Source organism: Gadus macrocephalus, chromosome 7 (genome assembly GCF_031168955.1).
Source record: "Gadus macrocephalus chromosome 7, ASM3116895v1".
NCBI classification, from domain to species: domain Eukaryota; kingdom Metazoa; phylum Chordata; class Actinopteri; order Gadiformes; family Gadidae; genus Gadus; species Gadus macrocephalus.
In genome coordinates, this window is record NC_082388.1 from 23,804,002 (window position 1) to 23,830,020 (window position 26,019).

Below are 26,019 nucleotides of genomic sequence, written 5' to 3' on the forward strand. Positions count from 1 at the left end.
TGTGATCAAAAATGTTGGTGAGGCGGAGTAATAGACGGGAAACTTTTAATTTGGTAGATTTCATTTCCTGTATTCTGGTGCATTTTGGGGATGGCCACTACCTATTACCCATTACCTACCATTCATTCAGATTCATAGGCTAACTCGCAGGGCCTGGACAAGCTTACACTGTATATATACTTTATGGCCATTCCACCAGCCATTGCTATTTGGCCCATTGTTGTTATTCTGATATTGAGACAAATCACGATCACTGTCCTATAGCGTCGATTTCTGTCTACTTCACATGCAGTTCGAAATATGACAGTTGCTTCATTTTGTTTAAATTCTACAGGCCGAAAGACTTAATTAATATGTAACTTACTTGCTCCTTTTAAGTAGGCCTATAATATCGCTTGGGAAGTCCAATTCCTCCACTGAAATGGGTGTAAAGGTGCTTACAGCTCTGCTAGTTAGCGATCTATCTGTTCTCTACATGTAGCAGTTGTGTTGCACGAATGCTGCTGAGGGAGGTAGCCTATTTGATTGATTCGCTGAATTGTCCAATCATGTGGTGATAACAAAAAAGAAAGCGATACCATTGGCGTGGGGCGCACATGGTGCGACCCGTAGGCGGATTTTCTTGCGCCAATGAAAAGCTGTCTCTGCTTGAAAGACAGCAAAAAGTTTGCGAGCTTTTAGGGTATTGTCGGCGTTGGCGAACCGAACCGAACCGCAACCTCCGGTGGAAATGCGCCATTACATCGACTTCAACTTGGCCGGCGCCCCTGACTTGGAGGAGGGCTTTATTTCGAATTACTAATAACTAGCCTTGCCCAAATCAGTAGTTTTGTTGATTTATTTCGTATTTATAATAATTGATTCATAGTTGGCAGATATATTCGAGTTAATATTTCACGGAGGGTCGGCGCCCTAGCGCCCTCTATTGACCCACCGCCACTGGTCTGCGTTAGTGAAAAGTATTTAAAGTTTCCTTGGGAGGACGTCGTCAACAACCAGAAGTTGACTCATTATCCATGTATCTAACCCTAACTCTGTTGGACGTACATCCTTTATACCCACATATTGTATCAAACAAATAGTCGAACCAACACTTAGCACTTATTATATTTTCTTGAAATAGACTCAATTTTTTCAGACACAAATAGGGCCTGTTGTTTACAATAGACTGAGAAACAACGCGACGTCGGGGAAGAAGAACCTGATGAAGCTGTCAGCAAAATAGTTTCTTATATGATAGGATACAAGGTGGCTCCAGGTAGGAGTAGTTACTACTAGGACTAATGGGTTGTTAAATGTTGTAACCATTTTAACTCGTTCACATTGAGGCACTGCCATTATAGAGATCTATTCAGAATGCTGCAATGGAACACGCGGGGATGTAGCTCAGTGGTAGAGCGCATGCTTCGCATGTATGAGGCCCCGGGTTCAATCCCCGGCATCTCCACCTCTTTTAACTCGCCCAAAGTCGCTGTGAGAAAGTAACCATTCACAAATACTCCTTACAAGCCAACCTTTGTGGATTTAATTACTATAGCTAGCCCGGATGCTCACCCCATTAAATTGCATTAGTTTGCTGATGTTAACTGTCGTTTTAGAGCAGCAGCAGCTGCTAATTTGCAACCGTATTGCACTAAACTAGCTACATTGTTTGGGTACGGTTTCTTTCATATCAATATACTTAGAGGTAGGCTATTGAAAATTAAACAAAATCAAAGAAGGAACAAGCATGTTTCTAATGAAATGCTCTGATTCCACTGGGGCTCGAACCCAGGACCTTCTGCGTGTAAAGCAGACGTGATAACCACTACACTATAGAACCATAAATAGTGCGGCACCAGGTGTCGATTTCAGAACATCCTACATCAGAGTACCTGCGATTGTGCAATGTATTCAGTACAAAACAAGGACAGGAACGCCCACAGACCATTGACGATGTTAGTAAAGATGCCACTGAGAGGTGTTTCTTCTAAACAACCATTGAACTTAATAGACGACACTCGAGTCGCCCTTACCGTTAAATTGTTCGAGGTATTGCCTCGTAAAATTATAAACACAAAAAGTGAATACATTTCCCTTACTGGGTCAACAGCTCCGTTTGCTGGATCTGCTGCGTCAAATAGTTGTTTCAAAGTATTGTGGTTCCCAACTTCAGCAGTGGTTCCCAAACCCTGACTTTAGGTGTGCCATTCAATCGATCAGGACCTTTCGCGAAGCTCTTCAAGCGACAGATGATGACACATGCATTGACTGAGGAAAGTGCCAGTGCCCTCTTTGTACACAATTACTACTGCAAGAAGACCACCAGTGGTAAACTGTCGAAAGAAAGTCAGCAACGCTGTATGCTGCTACCAGAATGTTTATTTAGATAACACAAATGAACGCTAAAACATCAATGGAAAACGTTTTCATGGAAAACATGGATAGTGTTAAACTATTTAAAATTATAGCAAGCCATGATAGGCCTATTGATTGAACAATATTTTTAATATTTATTTTCACTTATCCATATTCGTTTTTTATTTTATTGCAAATGTGCCAATTACAAGAACAAAAATCCCACATACCACCTGCAGTACTCTTGTGTACCTCAGGATGAAAAACAGTACACTACACAAGATGTAGTGAATTGTAGGCCTACATGTTACAGTTCCCCGATATCGCTTCTAGATGTCGCCCTAGTACCGCTGTAAATCGTGGTTCCGCATTCACTCTACTGCATGCGGAACCTATTACAACTGGGTTGCGCAGTGATTAAACCACAGGCTTAAACTCGACATTAATGTTGAAGATCTAGAAACCTTAATCTGGCAGCTGTCCTCGACATTGCCTTCACAAAATCTTTATATTTGTAAAGGATTATAAAGAATGGAGGCTAATTTGTATTGACCCTTTTCGTCTATTGTTCTAGGATTAACTGCAAAACAGAAAGATAAAGCCCTCGGGTTTATTTGCAAATTACATGAGACAAATTGTGAAGAATAGGCGATGCCATTTTACAAATTTTGTTCCACCTGTCGATTACCAATCGAGTCCAAACCTAACTATTGAGCCTGAATATATATATTTATGTAGGCTCGATATACATTTTTGTATGGATTTATTTATATCCCCTTCAAAGCCATTATGTGCAACTCAAAAGGACTATCCACCCAATTCAAAACTAAATAGGCCTAATCCAATCAGAAGGAAATAAACACAGTTCAAGATATATTTCAATTTCATGTCTTTAATTCAGCTAAATCTTTAGATTTTCTTATTTTCTTGTGACTAAAGATCTGCCAGTGGTTTAAGATAATCTCGTATACTTTTGAATGTAATAACAGTGGTTTCTCATCTTGAAAAATAAGCCCAAAACACCCATGCATTTGGACTCCAAGACTTCTCAAATCACCGGCAGAGTTCTAGAATCAAGCTGATGCAGAATGGGCATCCGGTTTAATTAAAATAATACAACAATAAAAAATAAAATATTTAAACGGACAAATAACAGCATAAGGTCAGCCTTGTGTCATTGTATGGTTTTATAGTCGAGTAAATAGGTGGGCATACAAAAACAAGTTGGCAAATGAAAAAGGTGTGTTGATATAAATACAGTGAGACGTTACATGAGGCAATGGGTACAGTAGATGTGCAAATGGATCCGATGTTTGAGAGCGACACAATGAAAGACACAGTGAGGCGGTCTCCAAAACAAAGCTTACAGCTCGACCTCCATCTTCCCGACCATAGAGACCAATGCCTCCATTATTACCAACTACCCTGGACTCACACCAATAGCATTTCAGTTGCAGAGCTAAACACAAACAAAACAACAAACGATCGGATGGTTCGTTTGAGCCTCAGAAAATAACCTGTGTTTTGGGACATCCATGATATTTGCTTTTAGTGTCGGTTACTCTTAAAAAAAATTAAATAAAACCATTAACCTGTCAAGAAGTAATTAATGTTGAAATAAACGCTTCTCATATACTTTGGCAGTTATTTTCATATTTTTCAATGAACTGAGATTGTGCGTCCAGGGCGTAACCCACCCCTCAGAGTTGAACGAAAGCTGTTTTTAAACTACCCGCTACTAGTCATATACTGGGCAAACGAAACAGACGGAACGGACGCGAGAGTATTTCACACTCCAACTGCTCATAAGACACAATATCTCTCACTCTCTCGATGGCACTCTTTGCAGTGACGAGAGCCGCTGGGCAGAAACGGATGACGATAACGGTTATAGGCTAGCATTTTCCAGGAATGCTCATCGTCTCTTCCTCTCCCCCTTCTTCCTGATACCGGCGGTGAACTCGGGAAGGAGATGCGTAACAGCCGCTCAATCATGAAGCTATCTTTAATGGGACAGGTGTCATGCAAAAGGAGACTGAAACAGAAAGGACCCCGAGGTACAGGTATCCCTTTAGCGTGAACACAAGTCAACACATCACAGGAAACAGGACCAGAACAACCCGATTTAAGGCACGAGTGTGTAAGACCAAGGGTCGGCTATTGTATTGCACCTCTTGGTTGCAACCGGACGTTGCCACTACATTGTTTATCAGAGCCGTACAGCCCCGCGTAATATTTGTACATTTTTGAACACTATTGGTTAGAAAATAAAAGCTTATCTCTACAAAAGTAGAGGAATGATAATTCAAATAAGCTAACAAAGTGATATATATTTATATATATATATATTCTCTGATGGTCTCATGATCTACATAATATTGAAACAGTATTTAGAAGTGTCCTTGCAGGGGGAAAGAGGAGGATGTGGGGGTTAGAGAAGGAAGATACTTTCAGAATAAACAAGATGAAGGACAAAAAAATAATAATCCAGCAAATGAAACCATGAGCCGGCGTTGGGGGATCATCTCGCCTCCAAAAACAAAGAGCAAGAGTCGGTCTGGGCGCCAGGTCCTCAGGGCCCGGTTGTTCCCGGTATAATCCGGTTTTGACACAGTAAAGGGGCGGCCCGGCCCGGCCCGTAGGTCCAAGCCCAGCAGAGTCACGGTGCGCCAGGTCACCCCAGCGGTGGGACGCCCGGCTCCATCAGCTCTTCTGAGTCACCACAGCGGGGAGCAGTGTCCTGGCCAGACCCTGAGCGGGGAAATCCTCACACCTCACTTCCTCTCGGTCCTCGGCCACTTCCTGTCCGACCGTGCTCCCGTCCCGGTCAGGCGAGAGGCTCACAGAGTTCTCTCCCCCCCTCCCCTCCCCCGCCTCGTCGTCTCCCACCAGCGGGGGGGGGGGGGGGGACGTCAGCGACCTCCGACCCCACGTCGAGGCCCTCGTCTTCCTCGGTCGGCCGCTGGGGCCCCCCGTCGCTGTCGACCCCCTCCATCGGCTCCTCCTCCTCCTCCTCCTCCTCCTCCTCCTCGCCGGGAGGCGGGACAGGAAGTGACGTCGCCGAGCCGGCGTCCTCCAGGTCGTCGTCCAGGTTGACGCTGAAGGGCGGCAGGCCCATCAGGAAGGCCCGGATCCGGCTCGGCGAGCTGAGGTCAGCCGGCTCCTCCTGGGGGCCCGGCTCCGGGGACCCGGAGGGGCGGGGCCTCCCGTCGGGGCCCAGCTCCTCCCCGTCGGCCCCGGCCAGCGGGCCGCCCGGCGCGGGCCGCTTGGCCGGGGTCTGCTCCAGGGACAGGGCGGCGGGCCTCTTGCCGGGGGCCCTCTGGCTGAGGTTGAGGGGCTGGGCCTGCTCCGGCGGGGGCGTGATGGGCGAGCAGGGGTGGGGGAGGGGCTTGGCCCCCAGGTCCTGGGCCAGCACCTCGGAGAGCCGGCGGGTGAACGAATGCAGCTGGACCGCTCCCAGGGGCGTCCTCATCAGCTGGCGGACCTGCACGCTGCAGTCCAGGTCCAGGGGGAAGACGCGCAGCGGGGGCAGAGGGGGCCGGGCCTTCCCCTCCTTGGGGGCCCCCTTCTGGGCCGCCCCGTCGGCCACGCAGCCCGCGCACGGCTGGTGGTTGTGGTGGTGGTGGTTGTGCGCGGGGCAGGGCTCCGCCGCCGACTGCAGCGATTGGGGGAGGGGCTTGTGGAGGGCGGGGTCCTCCACCCCGTGATGCAGGCTGAGCCGGGTCCGGAACGTGTCCAGGGGACAGACGCCCTTCGAGGGGCTGAAGGTCCCCAGGATCAGGGGCTGGCCCGGGGGCCCGGAGAGGAGGCTCCCGGCGGAGAGGGGGGTGACGGTCGCCCCCCCCGGGGGGTCCGCGGCCCACTGGTTCCCCTGAGGCCCGGGTTTGGTGAGGAAGGGGAGCATGGGGGCTGTCAGAGGGGAGAGGTCCGGGGTGAGGGGCATGTGGGTGGTGTGGACCTGCAGGGCCGGCTTGGGGGGGGGGCTCTGGACCTGGTGGGGGGGGGGGGGGGGGGGGCACAGGCAGAACCAGTCAGTTCAAAGGGTTGTAAAATAGTTTCCCCAAGATGCCAATCACAATCACCCAAACACTTTTCCTTACAGAATTTGTCTTCAAGTAAATAAATTGAAAAAGACGGGAGATATACTATGATACATAGTTTATGTATAAACGACAATCCTTCATGCTAGTTTATAGCGTGCCAAGTACATGCTTTACGCTCAGTGTTAAGCCCGCAGGACAACGACTCCTCCCTTGTCACCAGGTTGTAAACGGTGAGTGGACTGCATTCATTAAAGCGCTTTCAACCAAAGCGCTTTTCAACATCGCCAGACGTCCACACATTCACGCACACGCCGACGGCGGGGTCCACCATGCAGGGCGACAGCCAGCTCGTCGGGAGCAGTGAGGGTTGAGGTGCCTCGCTCGAGGTCACCTCGACACACTCGCCACACTCGGAGGAGCCGGGGATCGAACCGGCAACCTGGCGGCCAACCAGCCAACCCCGCTGGACCTCCTGAGCTGCTGCCGCCCAAGGTTGCCCACCTTAGCGTTCCTGAAGGGGGAGGTCGGTTACCGTTAGCGGGGACGCTGGCGTAGGTGCTGGGGTGGGGGCGGGGCCAGTCGAGGGGGGGGAGGAGGGGGAGGAGGAGGAGGAGGAGGGGGGGACCGCGGCCTTGGCCTTGGCCTGCTGCTGGGCCAGGAGCTTGGCCTGGGCCAGGAGGGTGGCCTTGTTGCGTCTGCCGGGGGGGCGGCCGCGACCCCGCTTCACCACCGCCGTCCCATCGGGGTTAACCTACGCGCACACACACACACACACACACACACACACACACACACACACACACACACACACACACACACACACACACACACACACACACACACACACACACACACACACACACACACAAGTTAATTACATTTGTTTTATGCAATCTAAAATCCAAAAAGGTAAACAATATTAAAAAAACAAGTCTTACTTGCAATATATCTGCCTATTAATTAAGAAAGACAGTGAGCAACAACAATGCTGTGGATCTACTTGAAGAGACAAGTTGTTCCGGATTTTGCCCGAGGACACTCTGGTAGTCTTGGATTACAGCGGGCAAATATAGACGCAAACTCACAGCAGGGGCTTTGGCGGGTTGGTAGGCACTCTGCTTCGCTTTGGCCCCGGGCTTCCGGCCCCTCGGCTGGGCCTTCTTCCCTCTGACGGCCTTGAACTTTGTCGGAGCGGGGGATTCTGGGAGTTTGAGTCCTGCGCCCCCTGCCCGGACGTGCTCCTCATAGCCCAGCATGAGTCTGGGGAGACGGACAGTGAGTGAGTGAGTGAGTGAGTGAGTGAGTGAGTGAGTGAGTGAGTGAGTGACTGACTGACTGACTGACTGACTGACTGACTGACTGACTGACTGACTGACTGACTGACTGACTGACTGACTGACTGACTGACTGACTGACTGAGCAAGTGAACAAGTGAGTGAGTGAGTGAAATTAAGTTGGAAATGAACGAGGCTCCCTTTAGGGAGGTCATGTCAGTTCGTATTAAAAACAAATCGGTTTAATTACACCGTTCACCGTTAATACCATGTTCAAATCGAACTCAATGTGAACATGGAGTATGGGGCACATTAACAACCATCAGGAGAGTTACACAACCCTGTAAAACAGCAACAAATACGCATCCATTTGGAGGCGTTGCTCGACCGTTGGCTGACCTCTCATAGTGTCTCCTGGTGCAGGTGGCCGCGCTGGTGCTGCCAGGACAACCGCCCAGGTCGTTGTACACCACCTTCCACAGGCGCTCTGACGTCACCTGCACACACGCGCACACACACGCACACGCACACACACACACACACACACACACACACACACACACACACACACACACACACAAACCGACACACACACTTAACAAGGGCTGTGGCTAAAAGGTTTTTGTGGATGGGTGTTCAAGAAAGGCAAAAAGGTTTTAGGTGTGTTTTAGGTTTTGTAAAGACGGGTCACAATAGAAAACCTAATCTTGCATGAAGGCCGAAAGACCAGTTCTGCTCATGTTCAGTATTTGCATAGCTAACCAACAATGGAATGGCAACAATTGAATTGTCCCTGCACGCACATTGTTAGCCTCGTTCTTCTGACTCATCAGAACTCAAGTCAGACTTCTGAGCGGCTTGTGAAAAGAAGAAGTCACTACAAGAGGAGGGTTCTTCAAAATTATTCTAAATCAGTGTTGATGCACAGTGTTTTGAGAGTTTCAGTGACAGTCTTACCTTTTCGTAGCCTCCCATTCCCTGGACAACCGAGTACATGCGGAACAGATCAACTGAAAGAACACACAACAACCACAACATAAGCGCCTTGTCCGGACATAGCGGGCAAGTAGTGCTCATCAAAACATCAAAATGTAAGAGAGGACCTCAAAATATAAAATACGGTACTAAAACCGATAGGTCTCATGAAAAGATTCAGAGCATTAACTCCAATCAAGAAAAAAAATAATACACAAACGCTCCACAGCCTCTTGTCATGGGAGGGAGAGAGAGAGGGAGGGAGGGAGAGAGAGAGGGAGGAAGGGAGGGAGGGAGGGAGGGACGGAGGGAGGGAGGGAGGGAGGGCCACCACCGTCCGTGCGAGACTCACTCTTTTTGAAGCCCAGGTTGGGCACCTTGTTGATGGGGCGGCCGAAGCGCTCCATGAAGACAAAGAGCTGATCCAGGAAGAGCTGCTCCTCGGGGTGAGGGAGCCAGGCCCTCTCTGGGCTCGTGTCCGCGCTGCCCATCATGTTCTCCTGCAGAACACGGAACGCACACGGGTCACTTCAATGACTGGAACTAGGGCAACCCACCCGGGAGCATGTGGGAGAACTACCAGACTGTTGGAATGAATCATGAGTACGACAGCACTCAATAAGACTCCAGCCACCCCTTTTCAGAAGGATAAATTAATTTAATATCCTGCTTGGATTGCATTTGTACCAAATTTTCCCTACATCTTTTTTTGGGGAAACTATCCTGATGGTCATCAATCATATTAATTGAGAAAAATAGGAAGAAATAAAATAACGGAACTATAAAAGGATTGACCCCACTTCACTGACTGCTGAACTCAATCGATTCTGTGTGTGTATACACTGCAATCTGGAATAGATGAACAATACCTTCATTTTGTCTATCCAGGATTCTGATTGGCTGCGGGTGAGCGTGGGCGATTCCTTTACATCCCTCTGTTTCTTCTTGCGCGGTCGACCCCGTAAACTCAGAGAGGGGCACCCTGAGAGGACCACAAAGTCACATTAACCTCACAAAATCATCTGCAGGATGAGATGGCGGTTTCGTACAAAGATTTTAATATGAAACAGTTGGTGTATTTCATTGAAATGGGGAAATAGTCATTGGAAGGGTGGAGCTTATGAATACGTGTACAGTCCAGCACCAAACAAAAAAATAAATAAATTATTAACCGTTTGAAACAACACTCATTCTATCTTTCTCAGAGCAGCCAGCAGAAGGCGCTGTTAGTCTGCTTGGAACTCTTCCAAGTGCAGGAAGTCGTTTTAAATGAGCCCAAAGTGTGACGTCATTCTCCTGCCCAAATAAGGGGCCAGTATTGAGCGAGAGCACTTCAGCTATTGCAGCTGCAATGCAACCCTCATGGGCAACGGTGCCCTTTCAATGTTAGTCCTCCAAAAGTGCTGACCGGCCCAGATTGATAGTACAAGTGTCTGGAAACATAATGGAAGGGATCCCTGCAGAGAAATAACTATTTTATTTTCTACATTTTGCTTAATCCGGTCTGTTTGTTATTGGGTCTAACCAAGTGTTGCTCGAGGAAAAGCCTCACTCTCAAGATTAGGGTTGTCGCAGGAAATATCCCTATTGTCATTACAATCTCAGCCCTCCTCCCCCCAATCTGTTAGATAACACAAAGCCAAGCTCTCTGTAGTCCAACACTACAATCTCAAGCCGGCACTCCTCTCTCTCCAACTCTCACTTTTCCAGCGCTTTGTTCCGGCAACAGCTCAAGTCTCGTCAGAGTTCAGAGCGAGACTACACCTTTGAGCGAGATTTGGGTTGGACGCTGACAATCCGACCGGATCCAGCGCAGATGGACGGATGCCACCACCCCTAGAGGGTTACATTGCAGTCTCAAGAGGGCTGCAATGGAGCTCTCAATGCTGGACGGAAGCCACAACATGTGGTCGCCATTGGTCCAAAACCCATTCAAACTGGTGGTGCACATTAGCAAATAAATATACTTCCTTCTTCAAAAGTACACGTCAAATATGAAACAATAATTTCACCAGCTAGTACAATATATATAGTATATTATAGTATAGTATAGACTAGAGTATGATCTTTCAAAATGGAAAAACACAATTTTACCATTTCGTATATAGGGGCCTTTCTCACACACAAACTATAAGAATGCAGAAGTTTAAAATCAGGAACAGAGATTACACATTCTCACTGTCGGACAAAATATCTATCTACAAAAAGACTCACTGAAGTGGGGCCAGAGGGCGGAGCTGGCGTCGAGGCTGGGGTGGGTGAAGGTCTCGCGGCAGAACATCACCCGGGTGTTGGACAGCGCCACCCGCAGGCCGCCCAGCGCCAGCAGGCGGGGGTCGGCCCCGCCCAGGACCCCCGGCCGGTCCTGGAGCCGCCGCTGCAGGGAGCGGAAGCGACAGTACTGGGGGTAACTGAGCACCTTGACCCCCTGGGGATCCGCGGGGGCTGCTGGAACCGAGAAACAAGGGGGAGGGGGGGGGGGGGGGATTGTTAAAATCAAGAGTGAGGGAACAGCACCCTCTCTGGTGATACATGGTACTACAGCGGCAGTCTCTGATCAGGCTGATAATGTCGCAGGCCAATCACAACGTGAATAGCTCTAAATGCAGCTTTTTGGTGCAGTGTGGGTTCAAGTTTTGGTTATCCCTTCACTACAAGCAGTTGGTCAACAGATGATGGAGGACGCTACGGCGCAGGATTCACGCGTTCAATCCCCACAAAATGGTTATTAGAAAAAAATGCCTTGAAGCCAGATGATAATTTTCAAGGGAACGTGGAACAGGAGAGCAAACCAAAAGGCACGTCGATATACCAATATTAGTCCAATAACGGGCAGTAACCCGATACGGCCTCCTGGAATAGCCCAGACCGAAATAGCCAAGGGCTTACTAGGTTTATTTGGTTTTGACATTGTTTTCAAAAAAGCATTCACGTTCAGTAAAGATTCTATACGGCCTGCACAATAGACAGCAATATTCAGACTCATGCATGTCTGTGTCATTCCCCAACTATAAATAGCGGTGCTTCATTGGTTGCTATGCCAACCAGTGTAAAAAAAATTGATCTTATGCATGTGGGCCACTTTGAAGGAAACCACCCTGTGTAATTGCAATGGACCCTCTGTGATTATTTGCAGATTTCCAAAGGCAAACTAATACCCAGGCAGCCGCTCAGTGATTGGGCTAGACCATAAAAGGAACAAACACCATAAAATGAATTAATCTTTGCAAATGTGCTTTCTCTTGAGACAAATATGCAAAAAAAGAATTCACATAATTGTTATTGTGCTTCAATATACAAATGTCTGCTGCTGCTTCCCTCTCTTTGGTATAATCAATATACAAATGACATGCAAATGCACAAATGTCTGCTGCTGCTTTTCTCTCTTTGGTGTAACTCTGAGAAAAAGGATGCTGTCCTCAATTTAATTGTATTGATTAATTGAAGGGCGGGGGGGGGGGGGGGGGGGGGGAGGGGGGGGAGGATATTGAACCCATGATGAATTAAGTTGAAAGCAGGCCCGTAGATTTTTGCCTCCCGTTCCCATCAACTTCAGCTCACGTAATTACACCGAGTTTCCGCCTCGTCTTTTGGTACTCTGATACTGTTATCTGCCCACTCCCTCCAAACCCTCCTCTGTTTGACGGCTCGGGTTCGGATCGGGGGGGGGGGGGGGGGGGGGGGGGAACGAACAAACGGACGGACAGCTCTAGGGCAATACAAAACAAAATGGACCTGGCATTTGGTTCCCCCCCCCCCCCGCAGTAGTGACGACTCTCACCATTGCACTGGCCCCCAGGTGGGTGGCTGGTCGGTTCTGCTGCTGTTCCGCAGCTCGGGTCTCCCAGTGGCGGGCTGGTCAGTTCCGACGTGGAACCGCTGGTTGGTTCCGCTGTGGTTCCGCAGGTGGGTTCCGTTTCGGTACTGCTGCCCCGATCTACAAGTGTCTGGCTGGTCGGTTCCGCTATGGTACCACTGGTCAGTTCGGCTGTGGTACCACTGGTCAGTTCGGCTGTGGTACCACTGGTCAGTTCGGCTGTGGTACCACTGGTGAGCTCTGCTATGGTACCACCGGTCGGTTCGGCTGTGGTACCACTGGTGAGCTCTGCTATGGTACCACTGGTCAGTTCGGCTGTGGTACCACTGGTGAGCTCTGCTATGGTACCACTGGTCAGTTCGGCTGTGGTACCACTGGTGAGTTCTGCTATGGTACCACTGGTGAGTTCTGCTATGGTACCACTGGTCAGTTCGGCTGTGGTACCACTGGTCAGTTCTGCTATGGTACCACTGGTCAGTTCTGCTACGGTTCCGCCGCCCTGGTCTAGCGACTGGCCGGTCGGTTCTTCTGTGGTTCCACTGCCCTGGTTCTCCAGGGGGAGGTCCGGTGCTGGGCTACTGCTACAGGGCCTCTTCTGGTTCTGCCACGCCACGGGCTCAGGACACGCCCAGCGCATAAGGTCCTCCACCGGGACAACTATCCTCCTACACACGGCCAGCACCTCGTCCTGCACGCACACGCACACACACACACACACACACACACACACACGGCTTTACATGATATGTAAATTTCCTAAAGTACATACTTGAGGATAATGGCATCGGAGGCAAGTGGGTCTGTGTGAATGAATGCATCGGTCAACGCTGGTCCAAAACGACTGGGGCGGAGGCGACGTCCACCCAGGGGAAGCTTACCGGGCATTCTGAAACCGCTGCCGCTTAATCTATTTGAACTCACTCATCAGAAGGAAGTGGAACCAGCAACCTCTGGCCGTTAGCTCTGCCAAACCGCAGAGTACCCGCTGCTCGATCTGATCTTAAATACTTTGCTTTCTAAAATGCTTTTTTAACTTTGCCTTTACTTTCTAGCTATTTTACACATTTTTTGCATACGTTTTCTTTTACTTCTCTATTATTTTATTGTATGACAATGTTTATATGTGAAGCACTTTGAGTCTGCCCTGTGTATGAGAAGTGCTATATAAATAAAGTTGCCTTGCCTTGCCTTGCAGTGCACGCAAGCAGCACATAAATAACACAAAATCACCCTGCCAGATCCGTTAAAGAGCCCAAAGAAAAGACAACAGCCCTGCAAGAGGGTTTCACAAGGCCTTGATGCCCAATAGGGGAGGCCACACAGAGGGCTGCGAGTGTAGCAAGACAAGAGACAACCGACACCCGACCAAGGTAAACGGATGACGAGGGGGGAGGAGGGAGAGACAGGGCGGTGATAGAGCATCAATACCCTGAAGGACATCACACACTCTGGAAGGGACCAAATGTTTTGGTCAAGCAGTGAAATATATTCCCATTGCCTTTCCTTTTGTCCTGGAGAGGTGGAGAGGTAGAGAGGAGGAAAAGTAAACTTTTTTCAAAGAGCTGTGTCAACAAGGCTACTGCCTGGAGATCGTGCTGCCCTGCCCTGCAAGACGAAAGCATTTACTGCCTGGGAGCCACGTGAAGGCAAAGCATTCCTGGATGGCTCCGCTTCGGCCACGGCCCCCATGGGCCCCTGAAGCTGATAGAGAAGCCCAGGGACCAGAGTGTGGATGGAGGGGTTGATTCCTGCTAACCAACGTGAAGCGGGACACTGATCAGGGAACAACCGAAATCCACACAGGTGTTCTGTGTTGGCCTCACCACTTCTGGGACTGGAAATGTGACTTTTTATATCATATTTGTGGCGAGGACTGTACATGTTTTGTATCGCCGTGTGTGAATTGGCCTGGGGCCTTACTCTGACACACTTGTGCACTGTGACAATGTGATATGGATCACAGTCAATTGTATTGATGCATCAACCGTTGGGCCCCCTGAAAGCAAGCTCCAAATCTAGGTTAAAAGCTCAAATAAAATGTAGGTTATAGAAAATGATTAACTCCGGATGAATAACGTTTACCACCACCATTAGCCGTTCAGCAGATGCTTTAACCCAAAGTAAGTATTTATCTTAAATATTTTAGTAGATAAGCTATTGGGGGACTTGGAACACTGCCAGCAGGAATTTTGAACAGTTGAGATTTAAGAAGCTATCAAATAACAGTTGACCCTTCAATGGGGAGATCTCGCGTGTTCAACTGTAGTTCCACTACTTTAATCGGAGGAACGCAGTGAAAACAATCAGGGTTATAAAAAAAGGCAGCTGTCGTTGGTTTTATGGTGTCCTAGTTCGAGTGTGTTGGCGTGAATATAGTGGAGGCTGGATAAATGTATTTAACCGGGGGCGGGGCGTCTAAACCTGGGGTTAGCATGCCCTTGCAGGAGTAGCTAGCTCTTGTAGCTAGCAACAGTAGACATCTCTTACGAGCCCTTGACAGCCCATTACCCATGAGCATTTATTTTGAGGAACTGGAGTATGATAGCTACTCCATTTTGCAATTTCTGTTTATACATTGAAGAAGAGGTTTTCTAGATTTACAGTTGGTCATGTTGAGTAAGACATGAATAATCTTGTTTATATTTGATAAACTTCATCAGACCTTTTGGTACCAATGCCTTCCTTGATTGAGTATGCTTTCTTGGGAGGATTTACGTACACCTACATATTAGGCTTTGTTTTATAAAATATTTATGCCATAAATATTTCACACATGGATCCTTTCTTGCCATGAAATTGTTGGACTCGAAGCATGCTTTATGTCGAAATGATTAACTGCAGGACATAATCAGTACGCGGGGAGGGGGAGTCAGGATTTCACCACCGAATACAATTTTAATAGATAGATAAAATAGATTGATAAATAAATGTAATAGATGGTGCCCAAATTGTAATCAAAATAATACCATATATCTTTGCCTCTACAAAGGCTGTAGGTCATATGAATTTAGAGCAAAGAAAAAACGTATATATATCTATATATATATATAGATATAGATAAGATTAAATACTGTGGAGTAATTACATATGTCCACATTTTATAAAATATGCTGGACGAAAATGAGAAGTCTGGGTACACAGCAGGTTGAAACCGGCTTTATGATTTACATTTTAGCCATGTGCGGTTCTCTCCCTCAGTGGTGTGTTATTAAGAGTCCACAAGCAGAAGGCATGCTGCGACATTGTGTGTACCAACAACATACAGCAGCAGAAGGAGGAAGTGACGGATTACTTTACATTCATGACCTGAAACAGTCCGCTTCATAAATACAACTCAACTTTTCAAACAAATGCATGGCTCAGATGCAAGGCAGATCTAGAAACTCAACAAGGTCATGACTAAAATGACTAATACGATCCATGACTAAAATGCAAATGCAATACAAATTGGGATGCAAAGATGGAGAAGATGAGGCCTTAGAAAATCTATGTTGTTAGGTGTGTCCGTTACCTATACAAACAGTCTGGTCAGGCAAGGGTGTAGCAAAAAACACAATACAGAAATTAAACTGATTGGTTGAAAATATTAAACCAATGACATTTTTTATATATATATATATATATATATATAGCCTACTTGTTTTTTTTTACGAATGAATACTGTTGTATTAATTAACCATTATTATTAATCCATCTTCCCTGCCACTGGATTAATAAACCTAATATATGGCTGAATATGAATTAGCCCGCTCTCACCTCCCCATGCTGTCTTGTCCTTCCCTTAGGAGTGTCCTCAGGGAGGAAGTACAGTCTGGAGCTGGCCAGCAGGGGGTGCTGTCCCTGCTCCTCCCACAGCAGTGTTACCTAGAGACGGGGAAGGAAAATAAAGACAGGTAAAGCGACGCATTTCAATAAATATTCATTATTTAAATACAACACTATATTTACCGACAAAAAAAAACATTGAAACTCATCGTTATCTGTAATCCTGAAGGAACACTGACACAAGGGAATGATTAGCTGAAACTGAAAAACAGCAGAGTCGCATATATACAGCTGAGTTCAGTGTAATAATTAACCAATGGCCACCGTACTTATGGTTAAAACAACCATTACTGCAATCACTAGGTACCTAAAGAAAGGTTCTTAAATCATGGGTTTCCATCACTACAATAAAAGTGTGTGGGAATAGACGATTTAACACTACAGTTGAGTAAATCAATATTAACCAAAACAAGGCCTGACAATTCATCCATCAATATGCACCCACACTGGACAACATTTGGGAAAGGTGCGCTTACAATTTTTCCTTTCAGAAAGAGCTTTGTTAATTATAATAAATTGAGCTGGCATTGAAAAGGCTTTTTGATATGAATACATCTTTCATTCAGGATATTGACGTACGCTTATTGTAACCTCCCGGCTGCCCCTCCTTCACAATGATGGTATGTAAAATCATAGGTTTGGGTCATGTAAAACCGTAACAGATGGAGATATTCCGGATGCGGTTGAAGACGCAATATTTTAATATTACACAACCAGTAGGCCTAGAATAAAAAACAGCCATAAAAATTCAAGCCCCATTTTGCGTAAACAATAGAACTTCAATAATGAACCCACTGTACAAATAAGTTACTGATCCCAAAGGGTTGACAGTGAGCCAGAGGTGGAAAATTACAGGTTTAGAGAGTGGAAGAGCTGCCATGCTCCGCCCCTAAAGAGCCAGCTGACTTCACGCCTTACTGGGACCTCTGGGCCACTGCGATTAGCGAATCAGAGATGGGCGACTCCAAACACAGGGAAGGACATTAACTCCTGAACTGGGAATGTCCAACTCTGACTGTGGCTGTGGAATTGCTCCATTTATTTATCTATCCATCCATCTATGAATCTTTTACAACCAAACAAAAACATGGCGTTAAAAATGTTTAACATACTGACGAGGGGGCGTTAAGATTCTTTTCACGGTTGTCTTGAGCCGAGGACAAGAGGCCTTGTGGAATTTGATACAGCCTTCAGGCCTTTACAAACAAGACACCTTGGAGTGCTTTGCTGACAAGACAGACGCCTTGTATTTGGTCATTTGAATGAAACAATTCAATGATACAATTTGAGGTCGGTGTATCCATAAACAAACGAAGGAGGCCGCTATATTAAAGCCACAAAACGCATCAAGGGAAAAAATAAACGGTCAGAAAAATACATCATATAAAGCAAGGCAGTACCCTCCACCTAATACGCTAAACGGGATGTCGCCATTTTGTTTGCATATGTGAAGCCATTCCCAGAGGTTGAAGGAATGCTAATCGAGTTAGCATGTTTCTGCCCGCCGTGCATTTGAATAACAATTGATGAAACCGTTACTACTCCCGTGACCCTGAAAGGTGTCCCGAGATAAGCCAGAGGAACTCAATACAATATGACCTTTGACTGTCATCCAACCAAACCCCCCCCCACCCAAACCATTCACAACAACAACCCTTCCCCCCCCAAAAGAAATACCCTTAATTAAATAAAACAGAGTCCTTCGGAGAACATACTCTGGTTACATTTGGACTGCAGCGTCTCAGTCCACTATTGAAATATTGCGACTACATTTAAGTCTAGCCCATTGTAGAATCGACCGGCCACAGTGGCAGAGGACAATGGAGCAGTGGAGTTTCCTGTAGCGCTAGGGGTCAGTGCGCAGACAGTGGGCGCTGTATTAAGGAGAGCCGAATTCACTACAAACAGTCTATTGGGCTATTGGGTGTTGCGTCTCCCACTGCTGACCTTCTGCATCTCCCCTTTCCAAATCCTTATTAGATTCCACATGCGGCTGTCAGATAATGGGAACTATGCAGATCAAAAAATACAAACAAATGTTTAACGCTCCAGCGCTAACACGGTTCACGTTTGCTGTGACCGCAGTAATGGATATATTGTTTCGTGTTCTTCTGACAAATGTATTTACCGTTAGTCGCTTTGGATAAACGCGTCTGCTGAATGCATGTAAAAGGGATGTAATTGCTAATTTGCATCCACCGTCAGTGCCTGTCTAACAGATATACAATGAAAAGTAAGACTAAGTGAGTAATGTATAATTAAGGGATTATTATTAGTTATGTGATTCTATACTTGTGTGACTCTCACAGCAGCCATCATCCTTCTTGAAAATGATGCATAACGAATGGTATTATTATGATGATGTCATTACTATTATTATTCATTAATAATACCAAAACCCTGGAGAAACTTCTTGTCTTACGATTATTAAAGTCTTGGTTGCATACATTAAAGATTCAAGCTTAGAGTGATTCTATGCATTCTTTTTACATTAGGGTTCGGGAAAAATTCCACTGCTGCTTTTGCAACCCACTCGAGCCTGTCGCTGAAGTGGTTTGGATGAAGTGCTTGCCTGTGTAGCCCGCAGATCCAGACTTGTAGATGAAAGCAAACAGAATACTTATTAACTAATGCCGTTGATCAAGTTTCCTTCCCCTAATGAATCAAGAGTCGTTTTCTGCCACGCCATTGTGCTTTGGATGATTATGCTTGGTTTGGGAATACAATAAATAAATTGGAACGGAAAGGCGGGCCGACTTTTACTTTGAAATATTGTGGCGACCAGTTCGACTCACAAGGTTTTTTCTATTCGCCATTTGTGCAAAAAACCGACAGTCTAAACACATAGGAATACTTGTTCAGGTCTTCCCAAGTCTAGTTCAGAATATTAATATATATATATGAGAGAGAGAGAGAGAGAAAGAGAGAGAGAACGAGAAAGAGAAAGAGAAAGAGAGAGAAATAAGAAGTGATACAAAACATACAAATTAAATAAAAAAACAGAGACTCTCCCCCTCCCCCCGGTTCATCCCGATGCCTACCTCAGCGATGCACACAGGCTCCTGGGGGCCACGGCGGACGTAGTAGAACTCTCCGAGCCGCCACACCTGGAGGGGCCCGTCGGGATGGGCCCTGCAGCTCACAGATTTATAGAAGGAATAACTTCCCCGCTGACAGGAGGGCGAGCGCAACCACTGAGAAGAGAGAGAGAGAGAGAGAGAGAGAGAGAGAGAGAGAGAGAGAGAGAGAGAGAGAGAGAGAGAGAGAGAGAGAGAGAGAGAGAGAGAGAGAGAGAGAGAGAGAGAGAGAGAGAGAGAGAGAGAGAGAGAGAGAGAGAGAGAGAGAGAGAGAGAGAGAGAATGTCAACAGAGTGTGTATGCAATGGAACAGGTCACATTTGCACATAAAAAGGAATTTAAGGCCCAATCCCATTTCTACCCCTTACCCCTTCCCCTTGTTTTGAAGGGAGAAGGGGAAGGCCCAATCCAATTTCTACGCCTTCCCCTTACCCCTTCCCCTTCCCCCTTCAAAACAAGGGGGAGGGGTAAGGGGTAGAAATTGGATTGGGCCTGAGTCTGTATGTCGTTGGGAAACAGAATCACGGTATGGAAAGAACACACACTGGTACAATGTATTGTACACACAAGAGCAGGTATTTCCATAAAATAACCGGCAGGGACAGCCAGTCTTTCTGTTTAAGCAAAAAACTACCGAAGTAAAGATGGTTCTCGTTGCCTTGTTATATTATCAGTGTGTGCATGACACAATTACACAACCCCCATTTTGAAATATGTATTTTTGTTTCTCCCCACCAGTTTCTTAACACTGGAATTAAAACGCAATACCAACTGCCTGCCATTCTCTACTGCAAAAGAGAAAAAAGGCTTGACTTCTCAGAGAAAAAAAAACCTGTTTACTTTCAGCCTGCGATAACAATTGGTTCTCACAAAGCCCTTTTATTTCACATGACTGATAAATGATAGTTATGTAAATGATGGTGGAAGATATTTCCCCCACAATGTGCACATATCCTGGCAAAAAAAAGGGTTGATAATTTCGGCCTTCCTGGAACCACGATTTCTCCTAAAGAATGTCTGCATCAATCTTATTATATTACATAAAATAACACTACAGTTTAGAATGAGTTTCTAAAAAATCAATTCTATAGATCTCACTTGGGAACAAATACACCCCATCATTATCATAGATCTATAGAACTAGTTAGGCCAGTTCTGGAGATTATCTACACAGCAGATGTTTAAATTAACTTTACCAAGTTTCCTGCTGGGGTTACCATGTAAGGACACACGCTGGAAACAAAATACCACTCATTGACATGGAATTCAGCTTCTAGCAGATTGAAGAAGATATAAAGCACAAAGCATCAAATTGTTTGTAATAATGCGCTTATTGTAAGACACTTCTTCTCTAAGTTAAGAGCAAATTGACAACGAATGGAGGACTGTAGACGCCTGCATCTTGTCGCTAAATTTCGTGCAAATATCGTCCCTATATTCTATACAAATGTTGTTTCTTGAAATGGCTGTTTGGATTATTTCATATTACTACACAGAAGAGAGAAGCCCTGATAAAAGACTTCTTGTGCCCAAAAACTAAATTTAAATAAAAGACTTTTGCCAATGTTCAAGCTCTTGGATCAGAACAATGCTTTTGATGTGCCAGGACCTCAAATATACCACCTTCTATTTAACCAACCGTAGCAGGGGAAAGGAAGGCAAATCCATGCATACATTTTTGCATCAACTTTGCTGTTGTCTAAGAACGAAAATGAACTAATAAAACCTGACAACCGCCTTCCCCCCCACCCCCAGGATAATTCTCCCATAAAATTCCAAGTTACAACCTGCAAGGTGGATAGAAGATTCTTTTTTTTCAGAGTCCCATGGCACACATTACCCCACCCAGTGCTGTGTTCGCACCCTTCTGGATGTTTCTGCATCGAGTTGACATCGAAGGACGGTAAATCAATAAATCGATATGATTTGCGATAAGATCCGCCTTGTTGGCGGGGATTGTTTTTCTAAAAATAAATTTCTGATATACATTATTCACAGAATCAGTCACTGATTCAGCACAATGCAGTCAGGCTGATACACGTCAGAACCGCAACCTGTACTTGTTCTGCAGACTTTTCCTTGGTCCAGGATAGCTCCACTAATGTACATGTATGGAAGGTGTATTTGACACAGCCCCACATCGGAGCTGCGCCCGGCCATGCAGTTGTTCACCTGCCCCTGACAGCCTGAACTCCTCCCACTGATGACCACCACTAAGACGTAGACCAGAGAAGCACCAGCTGTGTGGAAGCGGCTGGCTATCAAGAGTCCTGAGGAACTCCAGCTTTCTGTGAGGCGTAAGTGGGTAAAGTGTCAGAAAGTGGGAGGGACTAAAACCAGTAACAGAACAAACCGGTTCAGCCTCATCGAACATACTGAGAGGCAGAATCCCAATGAGACTTCTGTGTTGGGCGTAAGTAAACAAGGACTGATAGAAATAATAAACAGGCTGATTGTGCTGTGGAGGATGTTTCATAGACTTGGCACATTCGTTCCTCAGAATTGTTTGTCCATGAAGACATCCATTCTCAATGTAAATTGGATTTCTTTGCAGTTTTTTTTCAAGAAAAATTATAGCTTTGTGAGAACGATTTTGGTCATATCATCCAGCCCCAATTGATGGAATCTGCCATCTTAATCTGACTTAATTCTTCCCTGAAAACAGCTGACAGTTTCAATGAGCACCAAACATACCTAAACTAATAAGACACGAGAGTTGCCACTATCAAAGTCCAGTTTGGTTACAAGTCAACGGAACGTATGAATATTCCATCCATACCAATATATGAATAATTGACAAAACACAATGAAATGGAGAGTAAATAATTCAGCTGTACCACACAAGCCCGACGGGGCTACATATTCGTCCGTAAAGATGGTACATAAAATAGAGACTGAAACGTACACTGAATTGTATCGCCTCAGAGGAGCATTGAAGCCTCCAAAACGTTTGTGAAAGGTTTCATATCATATGTCATGACTGTTCACTTCCTTTTCACAGCCAGGGTTTCATGACAGACACGTAACAACAAAGTGTCCGGGCAAAGTCTGAACCACTTTCTTTACAGAATATGAGCAGAGCTACAGGGAAGCAGCACCGCAATTATTCATATCTAATCAAGAAATCTATATATATTTTTTTTTTATGCAGCCTAAATTTCCTGCCATTAGTCAGTTTTTTTACCGAGCAGAATAGAAGAACAATGTCGTGTGAGCATAACCTTAAATCCAATTGCAGATTAAATAAAGCCTTAAAATACAGAGTTATTCGGTTTCGGTTCGACACAAATCCCCATAGAAATGACAATAACCTCTTCACATGTTTTCAGTAGGCTACTCAGAGGATGTCTCACGACTCATTTAGGGATAAACTCATTCTAGGTAACAAGCGTCACATTGTTTTCTCCTTATTTTACAAGTGAACTGATCACATCATTTAAATAAACTGTGCAGCTACAAAAGGCTTAAAACAAGATTATAAACCCCCATCATGACTCATGATTGTGTTGGAACACTGCTGGGCCAAATAAGGGAGGAAATACAAGAAATAAAGAATGCAATGAATACCATATAAAAAGAGTTATAATAATAAACACATGGAGAACGTGATCTGGATTATAATTGGTTTCCTCTGCCGCTGTGTTTCGTCCACTTGTATTTATAGGCTAATTCATGTTTCTGCCTTTTTGCAATCGGGGTTTACCAATGAAGTGCAACCGGGAGGGCCCCATGCCTGGCTTCAACTCCACCCCCTGGGGGCAGTCCCAACTCCTAGGCTGCCTACGACGACTCAAGAAAGTTAAATAGTTCGACCAGGAACCTAAACAATACCGTTTATATGTCTGCTTGTACATATGTAGTATCCGTGCTAAAATATCCACACTGTTCGCCAAGCACTCAGTAATCAGTGGGGACGACAGTATAGTGGTATTTCACTCATTACCTCGTCATATCACCCCGCTGAAGGAGTGATGTGGCCTTCTGCGGCTCGCTTCCACAGCTTTAGAATCCAGGCTCTATATTAATCTGCTTAGCGGCTAACATTACTCACGAGTGCCACGGCGAGTATGTAGTCATTTAAGACTTGTTTCTGTACAATCGACCCACATAAAACCACCATTGCTCTGATGAAAAGTTACCAACCCCCTTGCAACTTCTGTTTTGTGGGCATGTGTTCACAAGCAAGGGAAAAAGAGAAACAAAGCCTTTTAAAACAAATGTACCAGAGGGCAAAGAGGACGCATGCAGCATATTAGCCAGATAAAATTATAGGATACAATAGGGCTGGCGTCGCCTATATGCGAGGGTGTGGTTACAAACTACTGCTTTTCTTTAACTGATATGATTTTGATGAAAAAATAAAAATACCATGTGGAAAACTGATATTTATAGAAATTGCTTGCAGACACTTCCTACACCAAAATAGTCACAGGGCTCAGAATTTGTTTCTCCAAATAACCATTACTGCGATCCATGCCTCGGCTCCACTAAACACCCAACCAATATACTTATATAAATCCCAACCACTCCCAGCCTTGTACGTATGCCCCAGCTGCCTACATGCGGAAAATTCTCAAATTCTCACTAGTGCTGCTGTGTGTGTCTCTCTCTCTCTCTCTTTCTCCCCCAACCCCCATCGTATGGATCCCCCTCCCCCTGCAGCAGGGGCACTGCAAGCCGCCACCGCGCGCACACGCGGCGCGCACGTGCAGGAGCGCCAGGCGGCCCACTAGCGGTGGAAAGGAGGCAGCGCGCCCCCACACAGCATGAACCACATCATACAGACTCTGCTCTGCCAGCCTGGCTCTATCTACATTTGGATATAGGATTTAAGATGGAAACCTTATTTTTAAACTAACCGGTTCGTCAGTTTTCACCTACTGCTGGAAATTGATGACGACGTGTGTCATTTTGGGGCAGGGGGAGGCAAAGAGACGAGGGATTAAATTAAGATATCGCTTTATATCTTAAATAATACATTTGTCTACACAGTATTGACCTTGGCAAGATTATTATTCAAAGCAGTCCTTTTGTAAGAACGAAGCACAGCATTTGATCTTCGGGCGAAACATTTTACGACAATTACAAAATAAATGGAAACATTACATGTTGGTATTACGAAATGTACGAACAAAATGTGATAAATAATAGGTCTACCATAAAACAGACATCAAAGAGATTTGATCAAAAAAAGATCATGTAACAGTTACGCGTTCCACCTATCAAACCCTGTGTCGTCGTATGCATTTTGGATTATAATATGGGGTTGTATAATACAGTAAAGATAATGCTGGCTATTTCCAGTACAGAAGTACAGATGGATTTCCTTCTCATATTAACATTCCAAGTTAGGCTAAAGCAATTAGACAGGCGACAAAATGTCGGGCACTTGATAATAATATCAATATGCTTCACATTACAGCCAATGCTGCTCCACCTAGTTCACTCGAAACAATATTTCACTCTTTAATATCACCGTACTCCAAAATCAACACAACTATTTTAAACGTTAACAAATTTTAAATTACGAGTTGATATACGTTGGCGTTTCTGTTGCTGAAATTGGCAACATAAAAGTTTCGTCATATTAGCTCCAGAAAAGCCCTGAATAAATTGTTATTTTATGTGGAAATATGGGAGTGGGGGTTGGTAACCCAGAGGAAGATTGTCGACACGACACAAAGAAATAAATCATTAACTTGGCGAGTATATACTAAATATTAAAATGATATTAAAATAAATTTCGCTTGAATAAATGTACATATCGTGTCCCATATTGCATTCTCTTCCAAATAATACCAGCGAGCAATTTCCCCTCTTGGAAAGTTCCGACTCGTTCAGTAAAGTTGTAATTGCAGGCAGAACTCTTGGCTTGCTTCATAGGATAACAATCAATGCGACGTTATAAACTAAATTCACAGCACCAAACAATAACTATTAGAAATTGAATTAACAGCATGACACAGGCGAGTTATTTCCTACATCAACAGGTCAGATGTGAATCCGCCTGAGCAAAAAAATAACGATTTATTTCAAAATAATATCGAGTAATAGTCGGCTTTACCTGTATTGTATTCTGCTCCATTGCAGTTCTACATTCCCCTATTCCTTCCCCGAGCTCCCGATCAAGTTACACAGCCGGGTACCCACCAGCACACAAACAAATGCACTAGAAGAAAAGCCTGCTTTTTTTGTGAAAATAGGACAGGATCTAGGTGTGGCCAAACTTTGCGAGAGTATAACTTATTGTTAATAACAAATTTGATATATTTAAAAATGACGAGATGTTGACAAATCGATACGTGGTGATTGCTAAAGCTCCGAAAATAATCCCGCAGATAAAGCGAGCCCTACAAGGCGAAGCAGTGCCTTTTTTAAAGGTAGTAATATTGAAAATTGTTGAACTGATCCGAGCATTCTGTGTGTACTACTGAGCATGCGTGGAGCCAACGCGTGGCGTTGATTTTGACCATTCCCTAATCCATCGCAAACTCAAACCATGTCAATCTTCCTCAACAGCTACAGCACTATATGCGATGGAAATATACCACGTCCATGCAGGCATTCGATCAACGATGCAGTGTTTTGTAAGATTGGCCCTGACAGCGACGCTAGTCATCGATATTCCATTGCAACATTGTTGCAACGTAAATGTAAACCTATGGTGCAAA

The 26,019-nt window shown here is 45.4% G+C and overlaps 1 protein-coding gene and 2 non-coding genes across 4 annotated transcripts; 1 reads left to right on the forward strand and 2 right to left on the reverse strand.

Annotated features, from left to right (window-relative positions):
- Positions 1-1,375: 1,375 nt before the first annotated feature.
- trnaa-cgc (transfer RNA alanine (anticodon CGC)) lies at positions 1,376-1,447 on the forward strand. Its single transcript has one exon. It is a non-coding gene; the product is annotated as a tRNA-Ala (tRNA).
- A 302-nt stretch (positions 1,448-1,749) lies between these two features.
- On the reverse strand, positions 1,750-1,822 carry trnav-uac (transfer RNA valine (anticodon UAC)). Its single transcript has one exon. It is a non-coding gene; the product is annotated as a tRNA-Val (tRNA).
- A 521-nt stretch (positions 1,823-2,343) lies between these two features.
- Positions 2,344-25,873, reverse strand: zgc:77151 (uncharacterized protein LOC337153 homolog). 2 transcript variants are annotated; one of them, XM_060056025.1, is made up of 12 exons: positions 25,413-25,873; positions 19,313-19,465; positions 16,203-16,310; positions 12,411-13,134; positions 10,844-11,074; positions 9,499-9,611; positions 8,982-9,129; positions 8,612-8,664; positions 8,054-8,151; positions 7,466-7,640; positions 6,913-7,131; positions 2,344-6,328 (listed from the first exon to the last, which is right to left on the reverse strand). In XM_060056025.1, exons 1-12 carry the CDS (start codon positions 25,431-25,433, stop codon positions 5,165-5,167), a joined length of 3,207 nt encoding a protein of 1,068 aa, XP_059912008.1. In that variant the 5' UTR covers positions 25,434-25,873; the 3' UTR covers positions 2,344-5,164. The 2 variants fall into 2 exon arrangements, with proteins under 2 accessions (XP_059912008.1, XP_059912007.1); XM_060056024.1 differs by having other exon boundaries at positions 10,844-11,077; positions 25,413-25,872.
- Positions 25,874-26,019: the final 146 nt, after the last annotated feature.

Bases quoted from the DNA above. Each gene is read 5' to 3' on its own strand.
- zgc:77151 (XM_060056024.1), bottom strand. From the start codon at position 25,433: ATGGAGCAGAATACAATACAG. The intron at 16,311-19,312 runs GTAGGCATCGGG...CCCCGTCTCTAG, and splicing joins AGCCTGTGTGCATCGCTGAG to GTAACACTGCTGTGGGAGGA. The intron at 9,130-9,498 runs GTATTGTTCATC...CGTGTTCTGCAG, and splicing joins CCTGGATAGACAAAATGAAG to GAGAACATGATGGGCAGCGC.